This window comes from Acomys minous (genome assembly GCF_964271855.1).
Source record: "Acomys minous genome assembly, chromosome: 2".
NCBI lineage: Eukaryota > Metazoa > Chordata > Mammalia > Rodentia > Muridae > Acomys > Acomys minous.
Window position 1 is genome coordinate 46,266,196 of NC_140484.1, and position 20,706 is coordinate 46,286,901.

The window sequence follows — 20,706 nt, forward strand, 5'->3', positions numbered from 1 at the left end:
ATCCTCACCAGAATGTGCTGTCACTAGAGTTTTATATCTTAGCCATTCTGATGGGTGTAAGATGGAATCTCAGAGTCATTTTGATTTGCATTCCCCTGATGACTAAGGACACTGAACATTTCTTTAAGTGTTCCTTGGCCATTCGATATTCCTCTGTTGAAAATTCTCTCTTTAGTTCTGTACCTCATTTTTAATTGAATTATTTGGTTTAGTGGTGTTTAATTTCTTGCATTCTTTATATATTTTGGATATTAGCCCTCGGTCAGACAGATGTAGGGTTGGTGACGATCTTTTCCCAGTCTGTAGGCTGTTGTTCTGTTCTTTTGACAATATCCTTTGCTTTACAGAAGCTTTTCAGTTTCATGAGGTCCCATTTATTAATTGTTGATCTTAGAGCCTGAGCTATTGGCTTCTGTTCAAGAAATTGTCTCCTATGCCTATGAGCCCAAGGCTTTTCCCCACTTTATCTTCTAACAGATTTAGTGTGTCTAGTTTTATGATGATATCTTTAATCCACTTGGACTTTAGTTTTGTGCAGGGTGATAAAAAAGGGTCTATTTCCATTTTTCTACAAGTAGACATCCAATTAGACTAGCACCATTTGTTGAATACGCTTTCTTTTTTCCATTATATGTTTTGGCTTCTTTGTCAAAAATCAAGTGTCCATATGTGTGTTGGTTTATCAAGACCCAGCCATATCATTCCTGGGCATATACCAGAAAGAGGCTCCACCATACAACAAGAACATTTGCTCAACTATGTTCATAGCAGCTTTATTTGTAACAGCTAGAAACTGGAAACAACCTAGATATCTTTCAACAGAAGAATGGATAATGAATCTGTGATGCATTTACACAGTGGAATATTACTCAGCTATTAAAAACAAGGGAATCTTGAAATTTGCAGATAAATGGATGGAACTAGAAAAATCATCCTGAGTAAGGTAACTGAGACCCAGAAAGACACATTTGGTACTTATAAATGAGTATTTATAAGAGGATATTAGCCACATAATATAGAATAACCACACTATAATACAGAGACTGACGCACCAACCAAGGACCATGAATGGTGTGGACCTAGACCCTCTGCTCAGATGCAGTAAAAAGGCAGAACAGTCTCCTTGTGGGTCCCACAATATGAGGAGTAGGGACTACTTATGTCATGGACTCTGCCCCCCATCTTGATCACTTCCCCCTGGAGGGGTAGCCCTTGCCAAGCCACAGAGGAAGAGGATATAGGCAGTCCAGATGAGACTTGGTAGGTTGAGGTCAGATGCTAGGGGAGGAGGGGCCCCTTTCTGAGGACCAGGGGAGGGAGGAGGAGGGTATGAGGGAGGGAAGGTGGGATCAGGAGGCAATGAGGGAGGGGCTGCAATCAGGATGTAAAGTGAACAAATTTTTTTTAAAAATTTAAATATTTGTATCTACTTCCAATGCTAAAAAAGAAAAAAGAAAAAAAAGTCGTGGTTTGCCGAAGAATAATGTATAGGTAATTGTGATGGTTAGAATGTTTTAAAGTTTTATTATTTTATTAGTTTTTAAGATATTGTTTAAGTCATCTTCTGTCCTCTCTGTGTGTGTGCACACATGTATGCGTGTGTGAGTGTGCATGTGTGTGTGTGTGTGTGTGAGAGAGAGAGAGAGTGTTGGTTAATACTAAAAGTCCACTTGTCACAACCTAGAATCACATAAGAAGAGAGCCTGAAGGAAAGGTTGCCTAGATCTCACTGGCCTCTGGGCATGCCTGTGGGAAACTATCTCGCTTGCCTTACGTGAGGCAGAATGGAAGACCTACCAGGAATGTGGATAGCAACATTTCATCACATGCGCTTTGCATGTGAGTTAAGAGAACAGGGACCCAGCAAGCAAATAAACACGCATTTATTCTCTCTGCACTCTTGAGCATGGATAGGATATGACTAGCAGCTCGCGCTCCTGTATTGAATTTCCCTTCAGGACATAACTAGGAATTGTGAGGCAAATAAATCTTTTCCTCCTTGTTATTTTTATGTGGAGTCTTCTATTCCAAGAACAGAAATGAAACTCAAACTCAAATTGGCACTGAGTAAATGAGATTGTTCCTATGATAAACCTGACCCTGTGGTTTGGGCAGACAAATTTGAGAGACTTTGCAACTCTGGTCTGGAAAAGCCAATGAATGCTATTGGGAGAGCTTGATGCCATTTTAATGAAATCTTGGAAGACAGCTACACTAAAAGACATATGGACATTTGAGATCCAGTTCATGAGGGTTCAGGGTGATAAGGACCCTAGAAACTGAGTTAGGGGCCATTCGTGAGATATTTTGGCTAAGAATATTTGTGTGTTGGTCAGGTTGCGGTTAAAGAATCTGTTGGGATTAGTCAGAAATCTGCACCACTGAAGTGACACTTGTGATTCATGGGGACAAGAGGAAAGTATTTTGTCGAAGACCAGCTTCAACATCACAGGGGTAGAATGAGTCAGGGCCTAGACCGACAGCTGGCTGGTCACCCAGCAGACTTTCTCTAAGGGCAGCTTTCCAGGTCAGAACTGATTGTTACTGACAGTGGCTTCCACTGACAGTGGTAAACTAAGGAGCCAGAACTGATAGTTCTTGGTGGTAGGCCAGAGCTGCGAGTTTCCTGGAGGGGGGGAGTCCACCTGATTGTGGGATCTCAGAGTTGTTTTGATTTTCATTTCCCTGATGACTAAGGAGGTTGAGCATTTCTTTAAGTGTTTCTCAACCATTTGATATTCCTCTGTTGAGAATTCTCTGTTTAGTTCCAAGCCCCATTTCTCAATTGGGTTATTTGGTTTGGTGGTGTTTAATTTCTTGAGTTCTTTATATATTTTGGATATTAGACCTTTGTCAGATGTAGGATTGGTGAAGATCTTTTCCCAGTCTGTAGGCTGTCGCTTTGTTGTCTTGACAGTGTCTCCTGCCTTACAGAAGCTTCTCAGCCTCATGAGGTCCCATTTATTAATTGTTGACATTAAGGCCTGGGCTGTTAGTGTTCTATTCAGGAAGTTGTCTCCTGTGCCAATGTGTTCCAGGTTCTTCCCTACTTTTTCTTCTAAGTGACTTAGTGTCTCTGGTTTTATGTTGAGGTCTTTGATCCACTTGAATTTGAGTTTTGTGCAAGGTGACAAATATGGGTCCAGTTGCATTTTTTTACACATAGACATCCAGTTAGACCAGCACCATTTGTTGAGGATGCTATTCTTTTTCCATTGAATGGATTTGGCTTCTTTGTCAAAAATCAAGTGACCATATGTGTGAGGATTCATATCTGGGTCTTTGATTCGATTCCACTGATCAACCAGCCTGTTGTTGTGCCAGTACCATGCTGCTAATTTTCTTTAAGCGAATGATTACAATGAGTATACGTAAGAAAAACATGCTCCCCAATACCTTCACATGATCAAATATTTTACATATTATGGGTGAGAAACAAGAAAAACAAATTATTCCCAATAACTTGTTATATATAACAAAATGTTACCAAGCAAGTAATTTCTCAGCCAGCTTTTCTTTACCAGTAGGCTGCAATTTGCAGTTACAAAGAAGGAATCAATTATCTTAAAAGGTCATCTGAAAGACTCCACCCAGCAGGAAATCCAATCAGATACTGAGACACACAGCCAAACTCCAGGGTGAATTGCAGGGAGTCTTATGGAAGAGTTAGGAATAGAGGGACCTAGAGAGGTCAGAAGCTCCACATGAAGACCAGTGGAGCCAACAAATCTGGGCAGAGGAGGGGGCTGCTGCACACTAATGCACCAACCAAGTACCAGGCATGGTGAGGACCTAGATCCTCTGCTCAGATGTTGTAGATAGGCAACACAGTTTCCTTGTTGGTCCCATAATATGGGGAGTCTGTTTTTACTAAGAAACAGAGCATCCATCATTCATCTTATTTTTGAAGTCTTGTTCAGCTAAACTGGATAACATCTGATCTATTCTTAGAATTATTTACTCATTTTAATATTTTTTAATTTATTCACTTTACATCCCAATTGTAGCTCCCCCCCCCTCATATTCTCCCAGTCCCACCCTCCTTCCCTCATCCCCCCTCCTTCCCTCAACTCCCTTCCTCCTCCCCTAGTACTCAGAAAGGGGGAGAACTTCTCCCCATATCATCTGACCTGAGCCTATCAAGTGCCATGTAGACTGCAAGCATCCTCTTCCTCTGTGGCCTGGTGAAGCCACTCCATCAGGGGGAAGTGACCAATGAGTGGACACCAGAGTCTGTCAGACTCCATATTATGGGACCTACAAGTAGATTATAGGGGACCTCTGTGGTGGACACCTGTCCTTTTCCTTCTCTTCAAGTACTTCCAGTATCTATTCTATTTGCCCTTGTCTTTGCTTCTAACATTGATTTCAATCCTTACTTTGATTCTTTCCAGACATCTACTCCTCTTAGGTATGTCTGTTTCTTCTTATTACAGAGCTTTCAGGTATGCTGTTAAGTTGCTAGTATGGGATCTCTCCAGTTTCTTTATGAAGGCACTTAGTGCTATGAATTTTCCTCCTAACACTGCTTTTATTGAGTCCCATAAGTTTGGGTACATTGTGCCTTCATTTTCATTGAATTCTAGGAAGTCTTTAATTTCTATTTTATTTTGTCCCTTACCCAGAGGTCATTGAGTAGGGAGTTGCTCAGTTTCCATGAATTTGTAGGCTTTTTGTTGTTTCTGTTGTTGTCGAGTTCCAGATTTAATCCATGGTGGTCTGTTAAGATGCAAGGAGTTATTTCCATCTTCTTGTATCTGTTGAAGTTTGATTTTATACCAAGTATATGTTCAATTTTGGAGAAGGTTCTGTGAGGTGCTGAGAAGAAGTTATATTCTTTTGTGTTTGGGTAAAATGTTCTGTAGAAATCTCTTAGGTCCATTTGACTCATGACATCTATTAGTCTCCTTATTTCTCCATTTAATTTCTGTCTCGATGAACTGCCCATTTGTGAAAATGAGGTGTTGAAGTTGCCCAATATTAATGTGTGGGGTTCGATGTGTGATTTAAGCTTTAGTAATGTTTCTTTGATGAATGTGGGTGCTCCTGCATTTGGTTAATAGATATTCAGAATTGAGACATAATCTTGGCGTATTTTTCATTTGATGAGCATGAAGTGTCCTTCCCCATCTCTTTTGATTAGTTTTGGTTGAAAGTATTTTATTGGATACTAAAATGGCTACTCCAGCTTGCTTCTTGGGTCTGTTTGACTGGATTCCTTTTTCCAGCCATTTACTCTGAGGCAATGTGTATTTTTATTGCTGGGGTGTGCTTCTTGTATTCAGTAGAATGGTGGATCCTGTTGTTGCATCCACTCTGTTAGCCTGTGTCTTTTTATTGGGGGAGTTGAGGCCATTGATATTTAGAGATATTAATGACCAGTGGTTGTTAGTTTCTGTTATTTTGATGGGAGGGAGGGAAGAGAGAGTGAGAGATTTTCCTTTCTTTTGGTTTTGGAGACTTGGGGTTATTTATTTCCTGTGTTTTCTGTGATGTAGTTAGCCTCCTAGGGTTCAAGTTTTCCTTCTAGTATCTTCTGTAGGGCTGGATTTGTGGATAGGTACTGTTTAAACTTGGTTTTGTTGTGGAATATATTGTTTTCTTTATCTATGATGATTGAAAGTTTACTGAGTTGTCTTGAATGACAACAGGGGTCTCTTAGTGTCTACATGGCATCTGTCTAGGCACTTTGGCTTCTATAGTCTCTGATGAGAAGTAGGGTGTGATTCTGATAGATTTCTCTTTATATGTGAGTTGGCCTTTTTCTCTTGCAGCTTTTAATGTTCTTTATTTGTTCTGTACATTTAGTGTTCTGATTATTATGTGGTGGGCGAATTTTCTTTTTTTTGTCCAATTAATTATTTGGAGTTCTGTAGGCTTCTTGTATGTTTATAGGCATCTCTTTCCTTAGGTTTAGGAAGTTTTCTTCTATGATTTTGTTGAAAATATTTCTGGGCCTTTCAGCTTGGAGTCTTGTCCTTCTTCTATTCCTATTCTAAAGTTTGGTCTTTTCATAGTGTGCCATATTTTTGGGGTGTTTTGTGTCAGGAACTTTCTAGTTTTAACATTTTCTTTGACTGATGTATCAATACTTCAACCACATCTTCTACACCTGAGATTCTTTCTTCCATCTCTTGTGTTCTGTTGGTGTTTCTTATGTTTATACTTCCTGTTCTCTTCCCTAAGTTTTACAACTCCAGGATTGTCTCAGATTATGGTTCTTTGTTGTTGTTGCTGTTGTTGCTGTTGTTGTTGTTGTTGTTGTTGCTTCTAGTTCCATTTTTCAGTTTTGAATAGTTTTGTTCATTTGTTTCTTCCATTTGATTGTATTTTCCTGTAATTTGTTAAAGGATTTATTCCGTTCCTTCATCTGTTTGGATGTACTTTCTTGTATTACTTTGAAAGCTTAATTTTCCTCCTTCAAGGCTTTTATCATTTTCATCACCTCAGATTTAAAATCTTCTTCTTGTGTTTTGTGGGCATTAGTATGTCCAGGGCTTGCTGTGGTAGAACCACTGATTTCCAGTGGTGTCATATTGCTCTGGGTTTTGTTGCTTGTGTCTTATGCTGGCCTCTCGTGATCTAATGTCTAAGGTGTTAGCAGGATTGGAGGTTCCTCTGATGGGGTCGCTATGTATATCCCTGGTGGGCCAGGCAGTTGGTAAAAGGCAAAGAGAGTCCCAAGACAAAGACTGTTTGCTAGGGCTCCCCAGATGTCTTCTCAGGATGGCAGATAATGGGTGTTGGAGCCCATGCCCAGATCAGCTCTGCTAGGTTTGTTGTCTGTGTCTCAGTTGGTCCAGGCAGGTGAGGAGCAGGTTGAGAGAGTTCCAAGCCTAAAGCTGCTCAGGTGCCCTTCAGGCTTCCTAGGGATGGCAGACAATGTGGATTGTGGCCCGCACCCAACTCACCTCTGCTGGTTCACTGTCTGTGTCCCAGATGGGCCCAAATTATTTAGTCTTCCTTCATAACTCTGCCTTTTCACGGAGCACATCTAAACTTGTGACCACATCCTTGGATCACATGATCCAGAAACTCAGACCCAATTTAAAATGAAATGTCTTTCTTGATCAATAATTTGTCCCAAGCCTATTTTTCTCTCCCCAGTACAACCTCATGTTTGTAATACACAAAAGCTCACTGTACTCCTTTTCTAACCTGTGCAGCCCTCGCTGTTCTACAAGGGAGGGGGCGCTCTAACTTTGTTATAACTTTCTGTTGCGACAACTTAAATCACTTTCTTAAACTTTCTATCAACTACCCTAACTTCCTAAAACTATGTAAATCAAATCAGGCATTCTGTAAAATCACTAATTCATCTAAACAGCATGATTACATGAACGTTCATCTTCATGTTGATCTGCAGGAAAATTGCCCAATAGAGTGAGCTGTCTCCCAGGAAATAGTCACCAAATGATAGGCAGTGAGGATCTCCCCACATCCAATCACACTATGCCAGATATGTGAGGAATATAACAATGACAAACAGGAGAAGGTACATCAGCAGCAAGAAATAATCTGGAAAAGAAGCCCCTGAGGCTCTGCCTCTCCAAGGTACCTCCATCACAGCTGAGAAAAACAGCAGGACATCTCCAGGAAGCTCATTTGCCCACTGCAGCTCCTCCTGCATGACATCCACCATTGTAGTAAACATAACTAATGAAATAAAGAGCCTCTATAATGAACACTTTAAAACAATGAACAAAGAATGAAGGGAAATGCTAAAAGATGCAAAATATTCCTGTGCTTGTGGATTGCTAACACAACATTGTGAAAATGGCCATCCAAACAAAAATACTCTACATATTCAATGCAATTCCACCAAAAATTATAATAAGTGAGGTAGTCAGGCCCAGAAAGGCAAACACCTCACCCTCAAATTCTCTTAGTGGATCCAAGCTTCACATCTTAAATTTGTGGGCTTAATGGAATACTTGTAGAATACAAGACCCAAGAAAGGGATCATTAGTTGAAAACCTCAAGGGATGTTGCACAGCAGAACACAAGTGATATGGAAACAGGTACGAGCATCCTGAGGATGTGAGGATGGTTAAGAAAGAATGGATGAAGGAAACAAGGGGCTACAAGGAAATAAAAGAGATCTACTACAAAATAAGGCTTATAAAAAAACTCATATTGAAGCCTATTGCATTCTTTTGGCTTTTATATTTTTTTCAAATTTTACATGTATGAGTGTTTTTTATTTTATTATAATTTATTCATATTACATCCCAAATGTTATCTCCTCACTTGTATCTTCCCAATCCCACCCTCCTTCCTTCTTCTGCCCTATTCTCCTCCCCTAGACCTCTGACAGAAGGAGACCTCCTCCCCCACCAAAAGTGGGGAAGCCTTACACTGTAGGGGAGAGTCTTCACTATTACTTTGTTAAATATACATAGTAGCACACTACCTTCTAAATACGTATCTGTTCACCTATAGGTGCCACACTCAACCCTCATCTGAGAAGCTTCTTTTTTATTTCAGTGAACATGTCAATACAGAGACTCACACAGTTGTTTAGAGTGCAAAAAATAAGTAATTGTGGAGTGTTCATCCCAAAATAGTATTATCTATCACACACACACACACACACACACACACACACACACACACACAGCCATCAGTTGGGGAGGACTGATACTAAACAATATTTTCTGAACATGACAGGGCCATTGCACTTATGAATTCATATCAGCTCTGGTTACCTGCACAGAACACTTAGTCTAATTCCATCATAGATAGAGAAACTTAACTGAGCTGCTTACTAACTGATGACTTTTGGTAGCTGAACATTGCTAGAAGAGAAAGATTCGATTTCCTTCAAGGAAGTGTCCCCTCACTTCCTTGACCTAACCCTAACCCTAACCCCTCACTCTATTGGATTGACAACACTCTAATGGATGGTCCTACACCAATACATATAAATAGCATTGAATAGAATCAATGAGGAATAGAAAAAGAGAATAAGGGGGCACAGGTGCCAGGGGAGAAGTTAGAGAGGGAGAAAGTAATTGATATGGCCAAAATTTATTGTACACATGTATGAAACTCTCAAATAATGAATAAAGAAGTCTATGTAGAAAATTTGGAGGGAGAAATTATGTAATTATATTATAATATCAAAAATAAAAATATCTAATGAGTCTCTGAAGCTAAGATAAAAATATAAAGCAGCATGTAAACCAGTGGTCATTGTTGTTTGCACGTCATGGTCCTGTTTTAAACCAGTCATGGAACTTCAAACTTAAGTCTGACCTGAGATAACTGGCCAAAAATGACAACCCTGCTTACCCTTATCCTCTCCTGGTCCTTTGAGCTCCCTGAATGTTGCAAGAAGTTTCTTAGAAACACGTAAATAAACACAAGGACCCAGATAGAGAAGTGACTAACAGGCCAAAGAAAGGATTCCATCCAAATCCAGGCTTATGAACCAGTGACTTTATTAGAGTTATGTACCAAAGCACCAGAGATTCCTGGGAACCAGCATCAACAATGATGACCCTCTACAGCATGACTGACTAACAAGCAACCATGAGCCTGGGGAGTTCCAGGCCCAGTCAACCATGTGCATCTATATACTCTAAGAAAAAAGACCTGCCAACCACAAGTGGTCATTTATGAAAGTGGGAAAAAAAGAGACTGGTGGGTATAACCTCAAGTGAGGGACTTATGATGCCCTGTTTTAAGAAGGGAGTTTGCATGAATGGGTTTGTTGGTTTGTTTGCTAGTGACATGGTCTCACTCTGTAGCCCAGGCTGGGATGGAACTATGTAGCCCAGGTTGGCCTACACCCCCTATGGAACTCCTCCTGCCTTACTAAAGCTGGGATTGCAGGTGTAAGCCACTCCTCTTGGCTCTGGAGAGAATATTAACATTATATCATTTACATTTCCATGGGCGTGCTTATCGCTGTACTACTGTAAATATTTGGGCCCCACGGCTGTAAACCAAGGTATTGTGTAAGGCAATTCTGCTTCATGAGAGTGAAGGTCATGTCTACCTGGGGAAAACAGTTGTGCTGCAATACTGGGGAATACCAGCTTACAGTTCTAGTTATTCTGCTACCTCCATTACATCACACTCTCAAAACCACACAATACTAGGACACAAAATGCTGGACATGCACGGACAATAAAGACCATGCCTGTGCTTCTGATCTCAGCAATGTTGAATGTCCAGTGACTATAGAACAATGAATTCACACAAGTCTTCATACACCAAACTTAAGCAGATGCCTGAAATATCAAGCTATATTTTATGGTGTTGTCTGGTTGTCTGTATCAACCCAGGGCAAACTTGCTGCTGGTTGAAGGGTAGGAGAGGAAGAAGATCAGGTCCCACCATGCCATATATTGTTATTGGCTCATAAGACACTTTTTTTCACCTAAAGAATATGGCATTTGAAGATTTTTTTTTTTATTCTAAAGATTCTTTGACAACAAGACAGATTAACTCCTGGCAACACCCAGACTACCTCAAAGAAGACAATGAGCATCAATGAACCTACTTAGGGAGATGGCTTCAAATGCGGCAAATAAGGCCCTGGGGAAAATGTGCTTGTTTCTGACACAGACAGAATTCTGCCTAAAAACGGGCAAGTTTAGATGAAGGCAGAGTCGACAGCCAAACTCTGCCAAGACAGGGTAAGCAAGTCCTCAATAGTTCCTGCCTCACAAATATGTCTGTCAGATATATTGGGCCAGAAGGCTAAAGATGATGCTCCAACATTATAGAGACTTTTGGGTGACTGCTCAGGCAGCAAACTGTCGCTGTCATTTTCTATTTTGGAAGCTGCTAACCAGCACTTCCTGTCTACTCAGGAAATTAATTGTGTTCTTTCTCAAGTCTCTAATAGGGTTGGAAACTAGATAGCTTAGCTTTACAATTAAGCCTAGTTTTTTAGGAGTTAAGATGTTTTTAGGTCTAGATAGGTGTTTTAAGTTGATAAAGATAAGATATGATAGCTATTGATTCACATTCAGAATTTAGATGCACCAAGACAGGAAAAATGTTTTTATCGAGGTTGCCACATACAAATACCCAAACCACTGTGAATGTAACATTTATATAATTCCTGATTGTTTTGTCATTCTTCTTGCTGTGAGTAGTTTATTGTATATGTGTGTAATAATATAAATGTATATGTAAAAACAGAAACTTTAAAAAAAATACTTTAAATAAATAAGTTTTAAAAGACACTTTTTTTCTTTTTTTAGTTTACCATGATTTATTCCTCTTACATTGCCATTGTTATCCCCACACTTGAATCATCCCATTCCCACCTTTCCTCCCTCTTCCACCCAATTCCCCTCCCCTAGACCTCTGACAGGGGAGCCCTCCTCCCCTACCATCTGATGACAGCTTATCAGGTCTCATTTGCATAGCCTGCATCTCCTTCCTCTGTGTTCACACAGGGCCTCTCCACCAAGGAGAAGTGAACAAATCGGGGGCACCAGACTTCATATCAGAGGCAGTCCCCACTCCCACTACATATACAACCTTAGAGAATGATCTGTCCATTCACTATTTCTGAAAGGGCAGGGGAGGGTCCAGGTTTACTAAAAAGCATTGTCCTTGGTTGGTCCATCAGTTTGTGCAGGGGTCCTTAGTCTAGATCCTCTGACCTTGATGGTCTCCCTGTGTGGCTCCTGAAACTTCTGGGTCTTTCCATATCCCCACGCTTCCATATCACTCTCAACACTCCATCCAGAGTCCAGCAGCAAGTCCCAGAATCTGTCCCAATCCCTGGGTGGGTGGTGGTATCTCTCAGAGGACATCTATGATTGGCTAATATGCACTTATAAGTGAGTATATACCATGCATGTCTTTCTGGGTATAGGTTACCTCACACAGGATGATGTTTTTCTAGTTCCATCCATTTGTCTGTACATTTTAAGATTTTGTTTTAATATCTGAGTAGTATTCCATTGTGTAAATGTACCACAGTTTCTTTATCCATTCTTTGGTTGAGGGACATCTAGTTTGTTTCCAGATTCTGGCAATTATGAATAAAGCTACTGTGAACATAGTTGAGTAAATGTCCTTGTTGTGTGGTGGAGCATCTTTCAGCTCCAAAGCTGATAAGGCACTTCTCAAGGTCATGACTTTTCAAGATGCCAGAAATCAAACTATCAAAACACCAAGGGAACAGTACTGAAGAAACCATGCTCTTCTCAACATTTGTCTTCATGATTCAAACTCCCACTTTTGTGTTTGATCTAATATTCATTAAGTGACTGGTAGTGATTTCCTGTGAACATCAAGCTGGTTCTGATTAGTCTTCGTAAAAAGCACAATGAAGCCAATGTGTGGCTTTATTCATTTCATACAGGACATTTGCTTATGATGATCCACACCTGTTCAGGATCACAGAATAATCAATGGGATGGCCCTGTCTATATTACACTACATCACAATACTGACAAGACAGGGCTAGGAGACTTAGGGTCAGGGGTCTTCTCTAGAGGCACAGCCTTGTAATTTAACAGTTCTCGGGTGTGCACAAATTACTCATCTTGATATTTCTCAAATGTCTATAAACAGAATAATTAATGATGAGATGTCCATTTTTTAACATAGAAATTATGGCCCTAATGGTCCTGAAAATGATGTATTTCCATATCATTGAATCAATAGTTGGTTCACACTAGCATATTGTCTGTTTCTTACCCAAAGATCCACAGACTTTGTAGTGTTCCAATCACGTGCATATGATTTCAGGTAGTAGTAAGTATGACATGGTATTATGTTGAAATATTCTTATCTGCAAACTCTTCTTCAGATTATCTTTTTCTGTAATCTCTTCATGGCGTCTTTGATTTCCTTGTTCCTCAGACTATATATCAACGGGTTCAACATGGGAATCACCACAGTGTAGAAGACAGATGCAAATCTGTCAAAGCTGGAGGAGCCACCAGAGCTGGAACTCAAATAGACAAAGATACCAGAACTATAGAATAGGGAAACAGCTGTGAGGTGAGAAGCACAGGTGTTGAAAGCTTTGGACCTGCCCTTAGCTGAAGTGATCTTCAGGATGGACGAGACGATATAACCGTAGGATATCATGATGGCTAAGGCATTTGTAAGCCCAAACAACATCGTTAATATGGCAAGCAGGACCTGTGTAAATAAAGTGTCAGTGCAGGATAGATTTAGCAGCTGCGGCATGTCACAGAAGAAATGTCTGATGATATTAGGACCACAGAACTGGAGCTGCAGCAAGACACATATCTGAGATAAAGAACCTATGAGTCCTGCAATATAGCTTCCCGTCACCATCCGAGCACAGAGGGCAGGTGACATGATTGATGAATAGAGCAGAGGGTTACAGATGGCAGCATACCTGTCATAGGCCATGGCTGTCATGAGACAAGATTCGCTCAGCCCCGTAGTGGAAAAGATAAAGTATTGAACTATGCAGCCTACAAAGCTGATAACCTGCTTTTCCTGGAAGAAGTTGGAAAGCATCTTGGGGACTGTAGAGGTGATATAGCAGAGGTCTATAAAGGACAGATTACTGAGGAAGAAATACATGGGTGTGTGGAGGTAGGAGTCCATCCTTATTAAAACAACAAGGCACAGGTTCCCAGTCAGTGCTGTAATGTAAAGGATGAGGAATACAACAAAGAGCAGTGCTGTGATTTGGGGGAAATCGGAGAATCCCAGGAGGATGAACTGGGTGATCTTGGTAATATTTCTTTCCCCAAGCATCACTTCAGTGTTCATGCTCCTAAAAATCAACATAGAAATAAAACAATGCATTTATGACTCAAGTGACATTGGCTAATCATCTTAATAATATACATTTTAAACTTGGATGACAACTTCTTAAAACAATGCCTAAGAAATGTGTGATGATGTGATCACACACACAAACATATACAAATACAAAGTACACACACACACACACACACACACACGTATATAGAAGGATTGGATCCCATTGTCATGGTCAGTGATTCTGACACATCTTTGTGGACCACAAGCACATGCTCCTATTTTTGTAATAAAATCAACCTTCCTATGAAGTGTGATATAAAGGACTCCAAAATAAACTTCATAGTTTCCTTTCCTCACAGTGGTTTAAAATTCTTTAACTGGTAAGATTTATTTGCCCTACTTACAATAATTTCCTCTAGTTTTCACAAATTTGTTTAACAAACATCCCCACATTTTCCAGGATCAAAATGTCATAATTTTTAATTCTGGCATATTTCAAGGGCACAAGTGATGAGTACAGAATGCATCAACACTTAGGGAAAAGCAGCTGTACTGTTAACATTAATGCTCATTATCACAATGACAGACATGCAACAAAAGAAGAAATAAACATTTCAAAAACAAATATATTGGTAGGAATGTTCAAATGACAAGGTTAGTAATTTAAATTACAGTGGAATAAGTGCACCTCCATAAATAGTCTGTGAGATATGACTCAATGGAAAAATTATTAGAGGATCCATTATATGTTGATGCATGCTTGGGATAGAGTATAACGTCCAAATGGAAAGTGTCAAGTAAAAAGATGAAAATAGGAGCTGGCAAACTAAGGCACCAGCCAAGGACAATACAGGCGGTAAACCTTAAACCCCTACCCAGATCTAGACAATGGACAGAACACTCTCCACAGTAGAGTGGAGAATGGGATATTACTTTCTCACATACTCTGGTGCCTCACCTTTGACCATGTCCCCTGGAGGGGGAGACCTGGTGGCACTCAGAGGAAGGACAGCAGGTTACCAAGAAGAGACTTGATACCCTATGAGCATATACAGGGGGAGGTAATCCCCCTCAGGAACAGTCATAGGGGAGGGGAATAAGGGGGAAATGGGAGGGAGGGAAGAATGGGAGGATACAAGGGATGGGATAACCATTGAGATGTAACAAGAATAAATTAATAAAGGAGAGAAAAAAAAAGAAAATAGGAGCTGGACAGTGGTGATGCACACCTTTAATCCCAGCACTTGGATTGCAGAGGAAGGCAAATCCCTGTGAGCTTGAGGTCAGCCTAGTCTGCAGAGCAAGTTCCAGGACAGCATGGCAAAAGAAGGAAAGAAAGAAAGAAAGAAAGAAAGAAAGAAAGAAAGAAAGAAAGAAAGAAAGAGAAAGAAAATATGAAAACCTTGGCTAAGATAAACAGAATAAAAAATGCAACTGAAAAATGTGTTCATAGTAACAAAATATACAAAGACAGTACAGCAATATCTTCTATGTGAAATATATCTTCGAAATCATCAAGGACTGGGCACCCACAGCACTGATGAGTACAAGGAACGCTTTCCTAATCCCCTATAAGTTTGTCTCCTATATTTACTCTCATGTATGTGATCAATGGCTCTCTGTCTTTGTCTCTCAATATATATTTTTATATTTCATGCTCACATTCATAGATAAACACACAGGTACACATGTGCACACTCATACATACATAATACACATATACATCATGTGAACCACTTCCAAATAAACACATTAAAACCAAATAAAGCAAAATATTAGGAAGTAAGGGTGTGTGATTTTTTTCTTTTTTAATTACCTATATTCCCACAATTTTATATAAATACTATATTATAATAACAATGTCAGATATATATCCATAAGAACACAAGTAGGGACAAAATCTGACGCACTTACTGGTTGAGTATCCATTTATCATGTTAACACTGCTCTCCTCGGTAGTCACGGGTATAAAAGGAGGTGATGGAATTGGCCGTCCTCTAGCACTGCTCAAGAGACTGAGTGACACAAAGGGCAATGTCAGCAATTATTCTCCCTGTCCTCACCTCCCTCTGCGAAGTGCAACTAATGATAAAACAAAGATGAGATATCAAGGGCCCTCTGACAAAGTTAGTTCCTACAGAAATTATATGACCTAGGTTTCAATAACAGAATTAAGAAATAGTTATTGGAATACCTCTTCCTGTCTCATATGGTTTTTCTAACTCCCACTCGGGCAGATTGCACATTCTTATTGCTGCATTTGTTTTCCTCCACCAGGTGCCATCTAGAAGACAATGCTGATGAGAGGGGCTGGAAGACGCTTTCCCCTCAGTGTTAAGTGTTCTGTTCGTTCACATCTGCATCCACCCAAAACTGTATGTTCAATGTATTGTCAACTGGTGCTATTCAATCTTGCATTTGAAACTTGAAATCTTACTTTTGCTAATTTTCCATTATTTTATTTTTGTTGTTGCTTGGGCATCTTTCTGTTTATTCATAAAATAAACAATGTTGTTTCTCAGTTCATCCAAGTTAAATTTAATGAACACATTTTAAGATTATATAAACTCTCATGAGTAACATTTTTAAACATCAATTTAATTGTTCACTACAATAATAATAATGTGATGGACTGTAAATGGTTAATGTGTAGGCTGCCATCTCACTGCACTCTGCTGCTATATACAGCCACACTTAGATGTATTCCATCAAAAACACTATTTCCAGGACAGACTGAAAAATTATGAGATACTATTATTATTAATAATATTTTTAAATAAAACAGGTGCAATTTAATAACATCAAATTCAACTGAACAATATAATGGAAGTTGAGAGTTTCATCTAAGCACTTTCTTTTGAAAGAATAGTTCTGATGCATTGCTACAATAGATGACTTCTTTTTGCTGTTTCACATTTCTTTCCTTGTTTATTCATCTTTTCCATAGAGTAGGATAAAAAGGGAGATCATGCAGATGCAAAGGAGTAAAGTACACTGCCCAGAGATGAGCAAGCTTAAACCAGTAAACCTTCGTGTTGCTTCTATTCCTTTTTTTATTAAATATTTTTACATACATATTTATATTATTACATATATATACAATAAACTACCTACAGCAAGAAGAATGACAAAACAACCAGGAATTATATAAATGTTACATTCATAGTATTTTGACTATTTGTATTTGGCAACCTTGAAGAAAACATCTTTCCTATCTTGGTATACCTAAAATTCTGAATGTGAATCAGTATCTATCATATCTCATCTTTTTCAACTTAAAACACCTATCTAGACCTAAAAACATCTTAACTCCTAAACAACTAAGCTTAAGTGTAAAATTAAACTATCTGGTCTTCAACCTCATTAGAGACTTGAGAAGGAATAAAATTAATTACCTGAGAATACAGGGAGTTCAGGCTAGCAGCTTCCCAAATAAAAAGATGACAAAGACAGTTTGCTACCTGAATAGTCACCCAAAACTCTATAACTTTGGAGCATCATCTTCAGCCTTATGGCTCAAAATACATGACAGACATATTTGTGAGGCAGGAACTATTGAGGACTTGCTTACCCTGTCTTGGCAGAGATTGGCTATAGACTCTGCCTACATCCAAGCTTGCGCTTTTTAATGCAGAATTCTATCTGTGGCAGAAATGAGGAAATTTTGCCCAGTGGCTGCTTTGCCACATTTGAAGCCGTCTCCATAAGGAGGTTCTTTGATGCTCATCACCCTCATTGAGGTAGGCTGCTCTTGCCAGGAGTTAACCTGTCTCGTTGTCAATGAATCTTTAAATTAATAAAAACATTTTTAAATGCCATGTTCTGTGTGTCTCTGGTGGTTTTGAAGACCTTATCTAACTATTTTACCTTATCTTTCTATAGACTCATATCTATCTGTTGCACCTACAATGTATATTCCTGTGATTAAAAATAGACTAGTAATTGATGTGACCATGATTTGATCAACTAAAAATTAATTTGTGTAACTTATTTATCCTAAGTAGCCTGCAATAGCATTTTCAAATTATTAGAAGTAAATCTTGTATTATAATAGAGCTATAAGGATACAATATCTCATATTAGAGTAGAAATATATATACTGTGTGTCAAGAATAATTTTACATTTGAATTCTTTTCTTTTTTTACATTTGAATTCTATACCACTGTATCTTAATAATATTTTTTCAGACTGATGTATTCAAATGGTTTAACATAGGGGGAAATGAGCATATCAGTCTTTTTTATTAAGGTCCTCTGTGTGTGGTCAGCATCCCCTCGGGCCAGTTTAAACTAGGACAGCTGTTAAAGATTCAACAGGGCAGACACAGCTTATCGGTTCTCATCTGATAGACAAACACAACCAGTTTAATGAAATGTGTGGGTTAAATGAAGGTGGCTGAGTGAGGAAGATGTGAGCAAAATAAAATTAAAGGGGCAGTTAGACCATCCGTTAGACCCCCTGTGCCTGGAGTGGGCATCTCTGATACATTCACTCCTAAAGCTGATGTCTCCATGGCCACCAAAGGTGACGCTGCAGGTATGTTTGAAGAGTGGGAACCGTCTAGCAGAATTGTACATGAATGCTCTGTGGGATCATAAGGCTTGGGTTGTCTCTTACAACTGAAAGTCGTGAACCAAGCTGTCCACCTGAAGAGGATATAATTCTTACTATATCAATAATGCAATGGAAAGAGTTCCAGGGAAGGAAAAACACTGAATTATGTGGACAAGCATGTTTTGAGCCTAGGAAATCTGGAACTCAGCCAATTCATGTTTTTTTTATCCTGCTATCAATCTCTGGCTTTTGAAATCAACCAGGCTTTATAGATAATCCCACTGGGTCCTAGTTGACCTGACCATGCCCATTGTTATACATAGAAAAATGAGAGTAACGGAATTCAAGGCCCATGCTTGAGAATTCAACAATCACCTCTCACCTCAGACACAGACCTGACATTTTAAACAAAGGATATATTCTCACTCTGAACAGCAGATAAGTTGGGTAAGTACAAAGAGAAATTGAGCGGAAGTGTGAGGGTATGGAAGTTAGGAGAGTGGCTAGGAGAAAAATTGGAGAGTCTGATCCCCATAACTCCTGTAGGACCATGAGTCCTCCCACGGAGATGACGGACCTTGAGACAGCTGAGTTTAACTGCCAAGTCTTACCCTATAACCCTCATTCATACCCTGCAGAAAGAAAGAGTCCTTGCCAGATGTTGACATTGCTGCCAGATGTTGACATTGCTGAGTTTCCAAGTATTTTCCAGGAGGGACATTAGTATATTCCTGATGGATGCTTCTGGCCACTCACTGGCTGTCTACTCACACCAAGTGAGACAGCAACACAAAGGAATCCTTTTAAGTATGCTGTTGACAGCCAAATTAGAAGGGAAACCCCAATTAGAGAGAATATTCCATTGACACTTGTTCTCGGGCATCATGGTTGTCATGGAGATTTTTGTAATAATTACAGCCCAGATTGCCATGTGCATCAATTCTTAACTTCCCCTGTGATTCTGTTATGACACCAATTGTAACATTACTGACCTTAGAGGTCTGCAAAGGATGTAGGGATCTTCTAGTCCCCAAACCTCAATTTCTAGGTGACAAACTTTTTTATTTTGATTTATTACAATTTATTCAGATTGCATCTCAATTGTTATCCCCTGGCTTCTATCTTCCCTTTCCTATCCTCTCTCCCTCTTTTGCCCTATTCCACTCCTCCAAACCTCTGACAGAAGGGAACCTCGCCCCCCCCCCAACTAGGTGATAAATTTAAGGTCAGAAATGCTAGGAATTTTTTCAAGATAGCATCATTAGCTGTGATATAGCTATATAATATAATTATATATTTATATTATAAAATGTACTTGTAGTATATAATATGAGTGTAATAGATTGATATTGTTGATAATATTAATATAATAATACTTATATGATATGCAGTAAATATGTAATTATATCATGGCTATATTATAAAATAAAATATAAATATGAAATAATATGGCTAAATAAAGCTAAAAATAGCTTTATAGCAATAAATGTATATTCATACAACAGAGATATCATTTTATTTTCAATAAATATGCAAACATTTCCTCAAATATCTATTGTGAATCAATCAGTACAACAGCTGTAACAGATATGCAGTATATCCTATGCATAAGTGAAGAAGTCAAGACACAAAGTAATCCACTACTTTATGACAAGAAACTAAAATTTTCTAGAATAAGACAAGGAATGACTTATTCTGATCACAACCTTCAGTGTTGGTGTCATAAAATGAAATTAGAGTTGAGCACTAGAAAGATGCTTCATCAGTGAGGGTGCTTGTAACAAGTTTATAACCTGAGCTTCTGAGCCCACATGGTGGGAAGAGAGAACTGACTCCCAAAGTAAGCCTTCTGTCACACACACCACAGACACAGAGACACACAGAGATAAATAAATAAATAACACATACACAGAAACACACATAGAGAGATAAATAAATAAACAAACAAATAGAAAGTTTTGGTGGTGGGACTCTGATTCTAACATTTACTGATTTGTGTCCTTGCAAAAATTTCTCCAAACCACAATATTCCCATATATTAAATGGCAGTCAACAGTGATACCTAAGGCATAAAGGAGCTCAGAAGATAACTAAGTAAGGTAAAGACTATAAAAAACTTAAAATTTCTGGCAGGGTGTGTTGGCTTACACCTTTAATCCCAGCACTCTGGAGGCAGAGGCAGTCAGATCAATGTGAGTTCAAGGCCAGCCTGGTCTACAAAGTGAATCTAGGACAACCAGGGCTACACAGAGAAACCCTATCTGGAAAAACAAAACAAAAACAAAAAGAAAAAAAACAAAAAAAAATTTAAATCTTAAAATTTCATAGTATACATCAGACCTTCTGTTCATTAATGGAATGTACACATGTAATTTTGAAATCTTTCTAATATTTGATCTAAGAATAATCCTATACAAAAATTCTTCACG

General features: G+C 39.0%; 1 protein-coding gene across 1 annotated transcript; it reads right to left on the bottom strand.

The window, feature by feature from the left end:
• Positions 1-12,780: 12,780 nt before the first annotated feature.
• On the bottom strand, positions 12,781-13,774 carry LOC311609482 (olfactory receptor 5AN1-like; the record flags this gene model as incomplete). The annotated part of the gene is made up of 1 exon (XM_084802606.1): positions 12,781-13,774. The coding sequence occupies exon 1, from the start codon at positions 13,762-13,764 to the stop codon at positions 12,781-12,783; it is 984 nt and encodes a 327-aa protein (XP_084658732.1). The 5' UTR covers positions 13,765-13,774.
• Between the last annotated feature and the right edge of the window lie 6,932 nt (positions 13,775-20,706).